The 10161-nt window shown below is 42.8% G+C and overlaps 1 protein-coding gene across 1 annotated transcript; it reads left to right on the forward strand.

Moving 5' to 3' along the window:
* The first annotated feature begins 207 nt into the window (after window positions 1–207).
* LOC123448841 lies at window positions 208–3317 on the forward strand. Its single transcript, XM_045125864.1, has 7 exons — window positions 208–371; window positions 528–594; window positions 2285–2341; window positions 2514–2561; window positions 2734–2790; window positions 2879–2940; window positions 3030–3317. The coding sequence occupies exons 1-6, from the start codon at window positions 217–219 to the stop codon at window positions 2930–2932; spliced, it is 438 nt and encodes a 145-aa protein (XP_044981799.1). The 5' UTR covers window positions 208–216; the 3' UTR covers window positions 2933–2940; window positions 3030–3317.
* Window positions 3318–10161: the final 6844 nt, after the last annotated feature.

Raw genomic sequence — 10161 nt, forward strand, 5'->3', positions numbered from 1 at the left:
AACAACATGCACTCGTGTGACGACATACAATACGAGCAACTAAACATAGAGCAAAGAGGCATCGCTATGATACAGGAAAAGTATATGTGGTCAATCAATCAATCGTGCAAATGATGATTTTTTGTCTGCATATATTCAACCAGGCTCTAGTAGGTTAAATATGCAAAGTGAAACGATGGAACCAACCAAACGCGCCCTTAGCGACATGCGGTAGGCATGTATGTGATGTCTGTTGTGCACCAGGTCTTTATGGTTCTCACGCGTGCGACCTCTATATATATCGTCTCACCCCTCTCTGGCTCACACTTGACTTCTCTCTCCTTGCCTCCCCCTCCTCCTCGTCTTCTTCCCACCCACACAGGCTACACAAGGTTTTTCCTCCCCTCTCAACTACCCAACACGCCTGCCGATTTTATTTCAGGACATTTTTCCTAACGATCTTCACGCCAAAGCTTCTCGCCATCTTGCCGTTTATTCGGCCGTAGCAAAGCACTGAATCTTCAAATGGGTGTGTGTGTTTCTTGCAGAGCGGCGACGGAGGAGATGGCAGGCTGCGGTGAAGCCAAGACATCATCGGTTTCCATGGATGAAGAGGTGAGTTCCCATACCATAGCCTGTGTGAATCGCTTGCCGGCAAAAAACAGTCATGCATGATCGGTCGATGATTACAATTTGTAACTTCTTCTTTCGGTAGTCTCCGATTGCAATGGTTTCCTTGGTCAAGCCTTGTGAATTATGGGAGGCTTGTAGTTAGTAACTTGGTAGAGAGATCGGTGGAGTGAGTAATACGTTCAGATATTCGCTGTACATGAACGCCATTGATGCATAACGGAGAAAGCTTGGGAGTCTTAACCAACCCAACTTGGAAAACAGGGCTTGCTTAGGTTAGGAAGCTGTTCTCGGTGAGCATAATCCTGTGCCCTGTCCCTGTCCACCCTACTCTGACATAAATATGCAGAGCAAGCCCGTCAGTTATCTCTGTTCAAGCGTGTCGATCGCGTGTAGCATAAGAATCAGCGGGCATAGAAGAGGAATTCTTAGGAGCCTGTTTGATTGGTTGTAGTGCTCTGCTAGCCACTAAACAAAATGGCTAACTTTGTCAGTTTTCTGATGCTAAAAGTTGGTATTTGGGTGCTTCTTAATTTGGAACTTGAGTGCTACTAGAAGCGGTTTTAACCCGCAAGACTGCGGTTTTAACCATTCAGAGGAAGTTCCTAGAGAGCATTACCTAACTCGGTCCTTGATGAAGACGCTCTTATCCTCGACACCTACTTCGCAAACCTGCAATGTCCTAATCTATTAAAGATTCTGCACCATTTGTTACTTCAAGTACGCACCGCTATAGGTTACGTGCAACCATTGCAGATTGCTCCTACTGACACCGCGCGCACCAGCATTTGCTAACAACGTACTTCAGTACCAAGAAGGAACTAATGAAGGATCAATCATGCGTGCGATTCGAGAATCTATTGACCGATCAAAAAGGCTGTGAAGGGAACAAAGATGATGCGTGTATGCGTCCATGATGGCTGACGGGCTGCCGCTTGTCCGCGCACGCCGCTGCTGTCACACTTTCACTGACCGCCACACTGGCCCTGCCCAAGCAAGAATCTCTCACCTGGCCTGCGTCATCTCTGCAGCTGCATCGGCCAGCTACGCAGGAGTAGTACTACGAACGAACAAACACCTGTGGTGTGGTACCTTCCTTCCCATATCAACAGTTCACCAATCACCACGACGCCAAGAAGTCGACACGACGGCGGCAACGAAACGAGCCCTCTGGTCTGGATCGATCGGACGGACGGAGCCTGTCGCTCTCGTGGGCTTTGTTAGGGGATCGCCATCGCTAGATCGCTCACATGTTTTCAGTGCCTTCTCGTGGACCGGAGGTAACCACGTCGATCACCACGATCTTGTTGTTGGTTTGGCGCCCTCCTGACCTGTCCCGTGGCCGCGAAAAGTGGGTTCGTGAACGCTGCCGCTTTTGGCCAAAATCTTTCGGCCGGCCGTCGGTTTCGGCGATCGGAAGAAAGGCAGCCGTGCCGACCGATGCCGGCCGGGGACATGGCTCGGTGCGTGCATCATGCACGCCGTCGTGTCGGTCGGGATAGTTGTCTGTCTGTGCCTGGACCCTGAGCATGCATGCATGCATCTTTCTTCCGTCCGTCCAGGGAAGTCGAGTGTGTCGCGGAACCTTGGAACCTGATCCCGTAGCTTTCGGCCCTGTGTCTCTGCTCTGGGATATTTGTTTTTCTCTCATACAGTGTGGTGTCCTGTTCTTCAGGCAAGCATGGAGAGGAAGTTTGGCGGGATTGCGCCCAAGAAGCCTCTCATATCAAAGGTATGCGATTAATTTTCTCATGGCGCTCTCATATCAACGCAATGCTAGTGTTCTACTCGGCATCGGCACTGAGCAAAAATAGGCACTGTCAAGCCTGAAATATCTCTAAAAGAACGCATCTGGCCCTTTCCCTTCCTTGATTTAGTTGCATCATCACTGTGTGCTAATGCAGGACCATGAGCGTGCCTACTTCGATTCTGCAGATTGGGTCCTCGGCAAGGTCAGACAGCACAACACAACACAACACAACAAGTTCTCAGTTACTACTTGTTTTTTCTTTTTCTTTTTTTGAGCAACCCTCAGACATTTGTTCAGCCAAAGCCATGACATATCTTCATTCAGAACTGTATCTGACTATTCATGCTTAATCGATCTCATACCATTTTCTCCAGCAATCTGCAAACAGCAGCTCAAGCGCTGCGGTCGAATCACTGAAGCCCAAGCTGAAGGTCAGTACAACAGTTGAACGATACTGTCAGTCAGGTCTAGAGAAAAATGAAACTGACGCTAGTTTTTCTGCTTGCTTCGTTTCTTCAGAGAACTCCTCACCACCAGCTCCCCCCTCGCAAGCCCACCTGTGCGTCTGGCTGAGACATAAGGTAACAGGAAGAAGCTTCAAACTCGGACGGTTTTGCTGATGGCCGATTCACGTACGTGACAGTTGTTGCCTCTTTGTGATGCGTTGCAGGGGTCACATTGCAGCAGCAGGTGAAGAGCACGTAGGGAGGAGGATGAGTGAGCTCGGATTAATGTTGTTTAGCTGGTCCTAAGTTCGTGGCAAACATCTTTGCATGCGAATTGGCATGGCACTTGCTGCCTCTATGTCTGTCACAAGTCATTAACCGTCGTTATCATGGTTATTAAGTCACACGGCATTTCGTGTTTCAGAAACCTTGCTAGTATATTCGTCTTAAATTCACAAGGTCCGTACAAATCTTTATCTAATAATAAAGAGGCTATCGCTTCCGTCGGAAAACCCACCGAAGTGATTTTACAAAAAAAGCCCTTACTGTTTATGACATTAAACTCATAGTATATATTAAATGTTTTTAAAAATACTCATATCTTTTAAACCGTAACTCCAAATTTAACATATTATATATGGAATTTGATTAGAAAAATATGTAGAATTTAAATATGATATTATTTTATCTGTTAAACGTTTAGTAAAAATACTATCTAGGGTGCAATCTTAATAAATAAGTCATTATTCGTCTTTCTTTCATACCGGTACTCATCCGGGTTGGGGATGAACACGTCAACAAAATCAGGATTAGAGATGAAACTGAAGGTCACTTGACTGATTCTTTGTACGTATTAAATCTACATGCAAGCCGTGTTAAAATAGAAGACCTGTGAAATTTTGAACTGCATTTTTGTAGGATAAGACCATCTTTATTTGTGTTGTAACTACAAATTCTCAAATTATAGACCATTTTTTATAAATTAAGAGCGTGTGGTATTTCTTTCTCCCGTTGCGACGCATGAGCCCTTTTGCTAGTAAAAACCTAAGAACTGATCAAATTTACTCTTTATGATTAAACTGAGAAACTATTATGCGTTATAGAAGTAGTTATGTCTATCATTGACTTACTATATGTCGTGGTTCAGTTATCTTGTATCACATGGTTGCTGACTTAATTGTTTTACCAAATGTGTTGCTGACTTACAAATATTCATATACGCTCCGAACAGAGTAAACATAACATCGATATTCATATTCGAGTAAGATCCGCTTTGGATTCTTATCCAATAACATCCGCACTCCCATTTCGAATTGTTTTCAAAATATGAAGACATAAGGGAGAGGGGCAATATCCGATCGTTCCGTGACTAATTCTATTTACTTTCTTATCGGGAAAATCTACATCATGATGCAATCGGTATGCCCAAATATGTGGAATTTTTAAAAAATATTTATTAACAGAATTTCAAATCTATACTATCAATTCAAGAATTAAAAAGTATGAGCGTGTCGTTGTTGTGGACAAGGAAGTCATAATTTTCGTTGTTATCCCAGACGAAAAGGCCTCTTCATTGCTGGGCCGAACAAAAACTGGGCCTTTCTTTGATGTTGTTGGGGCCAACCAAAAGAAAAGGATTTTTTAGTGTGTAAATTAGTTTGTTGAAGTGAAATAGTAGAATAGGATGTGATATGATGAGATAAAATGCAATTAAAAAAACAAAGATAGCAAACAGGTTGCCTACTTCTAATACTCAAAGCAAGAACTTTAATTCAATCCTTTGTCCTTCCATGAAAATTCATATATTTAAGAATGAGTAAAATCCTCCAAGTAGGATTCGACTCTACGACTAGTCAATTAAGCCGAACTTCGTTCATTCATTTCAGCTAGAGCTTATTGCGGATCACCTTCTTGGGCATGGAGATGGGAACGCCGACGACAACACTACACAGAGTGATTTCTATACCATACGATACAACCCTACTAAAAGTCACAAAGTTCACTCCTCTTTGCCCACCCAGCTTAAACCTCCTCTTCACATGCAACCATGCGCCTGGGCATCCCCTACACACCAGAGCTCCTCCTCGCCAAACCCTCGCACCATCCAGACAAAGAACCATTTGAACCGTGCATCGTGGAGGAAGAATTTCACTTTTCGATCCACATCCATCATCGCTAGCTTAAATCGGGCTCAACGAGAAAAAAAAATTAATCGCACACAACTACTCATTTAGATGACGCCAAGTTTCTAATTCCCCCTCCGTTCCCCCCCCCCCCCCCCCGGCGTTCCCGTCTCCGTCCCCCGTCATGTTGTCATTATTGCCAAAGCTGGCCACATCCGGTTCATGTCTACGGATGGCATAGGTCATGGTGTGCGAGCAATGACAACAATAAAATGAGGGACAATGTCTAGGATGTTTGCAGAGTCTAGATGCATATATGGATGAGAGTAAGTGCAAAAAATTTCACCGAGCAGCATATAGGCTTGCGATTGTCGATGTAGTTTCAAAGGCCAAATTCATTCTTCACAATGCATTGTTCAAACTATTCCTTGTGTGAATGGAGTTTCACCGTTGATACGGTCCTAATGGCACGATGATTTGGCGAGGGAGCTTCAGAGAGGAGAATCATTTTCATTATTGTGGGTTAGGAAAACTTCCTTTTCGTTGTTGTGGACAACTAAGACTACTTTTCGTTTGTTTTGAGTGGTACGCGAAAACAGACTTTTTGCGACACACAACAAAAAGTACCTTTTTGTCGTCGTGGGCAACGACGGGGTCATACTTATGCAACTTTTGAATTTGGTAGTATAGATCTGAAATTTTGTAAAAAGATAGTGGTTTCACAAGTCCCAACATGTTTCCACTTCACTTGATATACAAACTTCACGTATTATCTAGTATGATATCAAAATAGAAAACGGCTTGCTTAGGCAACTAGGGCAATATTAAGTGCTAAAACTTCTTTAAAAAGTAAGTTTCAACTTTCAAACAAAAGAGAATGGTAGAATAGGGGAATTGCTTTTTGAGCTCGGCCTCCATGATGGCCTCTAAATTTGAAATCCAGAATTCATGAAAATTGATTTTTTTTTATTTCAAAAAATTCTGATTTTTTTTACACATATACATCAAGGCATAAAGCACAAGTGTGTTAATTTTCAGAACAAAATATGTTCAAATGAGGGTTGTACAAACAAACAAATCTAAGGCTTTTTAACACATGATACTATTAATAATTCCACGCCTTAGGTTTCTCTTTTTTCTAGATGTTGCAATTTAAAGTATTTCATCGTGAATTTTTACACACATGTACATTCATCCTTACATACATGCATATCTTTTTAGAATTTTTTTAAACAAAAAATTTGAATTGTGATTTTGTTTTTCAAAATCCGGCCTCCATGGAGCTCGGGAGCCAAAAAGCCCTACTCGGTAGAGTATGGCTTTGTCCATAAATACATTATTAATCGGGAGGTCCTATATGGCGCCTTAAGCACCGGTTAGGCAAACCGACGCCTGCAGAGCTCCTTCTCGTTGGCCGGCCCATGTTGAATGTGTTGGTCCTTAAAAATCGAAAAAAGTTTACAGAATTTAGAAAAAAATCAGATTTGCGAAAAAAAGTTCAATGACTATAAAAATTTCACCGATTTTGGAAATATGTTTATGTATTTTGAAAAAGTTAACATAATTTGAAAAAAAATTGGTTTCCCAAAAAAGTTCATCAGTTCACTGGTTTTGAAAAAAGTTCACAAAGTGTAAATTATGATCTCCGATTTTGAAAAAAATTCATCGATTTAAAAAAGATCAATTTTCAAAAAAGTTCATAGATTTTCAAAAAGTTCATCGATTTTAAAAAAAGTTCATGGGCTAAAACACAGATCTGATCTCTAAACGGGCCGGCCCATGCGGAGCGCTGCAAGCGCCGGTTAGCAAAATTTGCATGTGGCGCTTATTTCGCTTATTACTCATTGATTTCAAACTCCAGGATTTTCCATGTGATGGTTTAGTTAGGCCCTCAGTCTATTGGGCTCCTTATATAGCATAATTTGAACTTCTTGTACACAGATTGGATTGTAGGCTTCAAGACAGGCTGATGGGCACCTATTCAACTTGCAGCCACACTTCACATCAATTATTATTACTTTTGAGAAAGCTTCACATCAATTTTCCTCACAGAATTCTAAAGAAAACACATCATAAATAGTAGAAAAACAGCTTAATTTGGAAAGAAAATCACATCTTCAAGAATTAGAAAAGTGATATTTCTAGGAAAATGGTACGCCATCCTTTTTCCGACTATATCGTTCAAGGCTGTAAGCATAGTCTATAATAATCTTTCCCACTGCGTGTTGCCCTTGTTCATTTGCCATGATTTTTTTCCACTATAGTAGTAGAATCTCTAGCAGATCTTGTATAATACCGGCCAGCATAAGGCGTTTGCAGTTTGATGAAGATATATTTTACGGAGCGAAATCGTGCACTGCAGAATAGAGCCCGTATATGAAACTGTATAATTTAAGAAAAAAACTTCCGCAGGAGAAATTGCAACCAATGATCATTGATAGTTCATCACATGCTACATGATCATACATACTACATTCTACTACTACTACTAGAGGGGGTGGGGGATCTCGCGGCGGCGAGGCCGAGGTCGATGTACCAAAATGGACGAGCTCGCGGCCGAGGACGACGCGGTGGAGGAGCACAATCCTCCTTGTTGGAACTAACGTGGTCGATGAACTTCTCCCTCTGCTCCTCGCGGATGCGCTGCCACTCGTTGTCCTTGTCCTTCGCGGCGAGGTTGGCCACGACCGCCTACTTGAGCAGGCTCCTCGTCGTGGTGGCGGCGCTCCGCCTCCTCGCGCAATACCGCGTCGACATCATCACCGACGTAATCTTTGGGCCCGACAACGCCTCGGCGCGCGATCTCCTCCGGCTCCTACTTGACGGCTACGAGCTCGCAGTCCTCCGGCTCATCCGCCCACTCCCTCTTCACGGGGAGAAGTGTCGCGCTGGACGGGCCCCTTGCGACGGAGGAAGAGCCCGCGACCGAGGAGGGCGTCCGCCCATGCCGTCTCGCGATGAAGGAGGCTTGACGGCGGCTAGAGGCCTTGGTTCGTCCACCTCCTCGCGGCGCGTTTCCTCGTGCCGTCCGTGCGGACGCACCGCTCGCACTCGGGGTCGCCACCCCGTCGGAGCTGCGGCCACATCTTCACTTACGGCCCCACATGGCGTTTGGAGGCGGAAGATGGCTCACCGGCTGCAAGAAATGCAAGGGAGAGAGTGGGAAATCGCGACGAAACGCGACAGCGGGGGAAGGGTTTCAACCCTTATCTGCCTCGCAAACCCGTAAATATGCGGTTTCGGCGATGATATTTGCGGGCTGCGGTAAAAGAAGATACGGGCCAGACGAGTATACGAGTTCTGTTCTAGATAAAAAAATTGAACCATGTTCGTATACTTGTTGAAATTATGTAGATTCGCGCGTTATACGGGGTCTGCTAAAGATGCTCATGACGGGATTCCGTCAAGAAAAAAGGCCTTGCCTAGGTTCTAAACACAAGCCACGACAGCATATATGTACTGCAAAACGAGACGACATGCTTGAATTGTGACTAGACCTTGCAAGTACTAAGTACCTCAAGCCTATGGAAACACACGAGCATCCCACATAAGCCCATATAATATAATGTAGTTCAAACAAAGATCAATTTGATAAAAAAAATTATAACTAACCTAAAATATTTTGACTTGAAAACGGAACGGATGGGATGTCGTTCTGCATCCCTACTCAAACCACACTCCAGTGCTCTTTGGTTTGAAGCCATGCATAAGTCTTATTCCTAGTAGTACCACATATGAGAAAAACACCTTCAAAAATAAATATATGCACGTTTGCAAGTTGCAGACTTACAACTTCAGCTTGTTTATTATTCATCCCGTTTGGTTTTTCCTCGTGGCTTCTCCCCTGTCCTGCATTGAATTCGGAATCCATCCACTTTTCAGTTTTGTCAAATACTGTTTGAAAAAAAAAGAGTGCCAATCTAGATCTGGAGACAGCTGCGCATGAGTACTTGGACCAGTGTACGTACCATACTTCCCCACTCAGGCATACATGCTGCTCAGTTCAGCTTTGGATCTTGTGGCTTTGTTCTTCCCTGCAAGCCCAAAAGACCTGTCATCTTTTTTTTAACAGCACAGATGTAGAGCTCATACATATAAATATACATTCACTTTTATGAACGCATGTACGCATATTTTATCTTTATGAACATCTCTGATAGACTTAACCGACACATCATCCTGAAATTGACGAATTCATCGTCGTAGACGTTTTTGTCTTCGACCGAAATATCTCATTTCACTGAACGCTCATCGTTGGATGACCTGGAATAAATTCAAGGAAATGCAACCATGAGTATCAATTTTAGAACTTGAAACTGGTGGGTTGCGATACGGACAGTGTATACCGTGCACGTGGAGTTTTTGTGCTACCGGTGCACCGAACATCAAAAACTTATACTATTAGTTCTAAAAAGTTCAAAAATAATTGAGTGTAAAGAGACAGCATATATCTGACATGTTACCAAATTTCAGCCCTAAATTAAACTCACAACAAGAGAAACAGAAACAACAAATTCAGACGTGGTAGTGCAAACGGACACAATGCATGACCCAGTTTAAATTAACAACATTCATGTCATGGTTTATCTTTTTTGTTTCTCGAGTTGTGAGTTGAACTTTTAGCTAAAATACTATCACATGATAGACATATATTGTTTCCGTGTACTCATTTATTTTCAGAATTTTTTAAAAGTTTTTGCATTGTTTTTTCACATTGGTGCACCGTAGCACATGAACCTCGGTTGCATCAAATACATCCTCTGACGATAATTGTTCACCTAACCATTCAACCAAGGTTGTTTCTAAAGATGTGCTCATCTTACTCTATCATCTCGGGTGTAAGCCTCTTTCTGATTGTTGTTATATTTTAAAACGCACTCATGTGTTCCACAAATGAATGTTTTTATAACCCTGGTGAAACAATCAATATTTATATTTCCTTTCTTCAATTTAAAGTGGTGATGGAAAGATAAAGTCTTGATGTGACTAACAGCTTTATTTCTAAGCTTTAATATCCCCTGTGACTAAACTAGGTTATGATAATGGCATGTGTATCCCCTGTGATAATGGCTTTAATATCCCCTGTGACCTAATCTGCTCCTAAACCCAGTGGCATCGTAAACCGTTTTTTATTGACTTGGCGGATCAAGATCTTCATTCCTTTTGCTTTCAAGTGTGGGATGCTAGCTAGGTTATTGGATACCATAATCTTTATAAAGCTTGGTAGGATAAG

The sequence above is a fragment of the Hordeum vulgare genome, chromosome 4H (assembly GCF_904849725.1).
Source record: "Hordeum vulgare subsp. vulgare chromosome 4H, MorexV3_pseudomolecules_assembly, whole genome shotgun sequence".
Lineage (NCBI taxonomy): Eukaryota > Viridiplantae > Streptophyta > Magnoliopsida > Poales > Poaceae > Hordeum > Hordeum vulgare.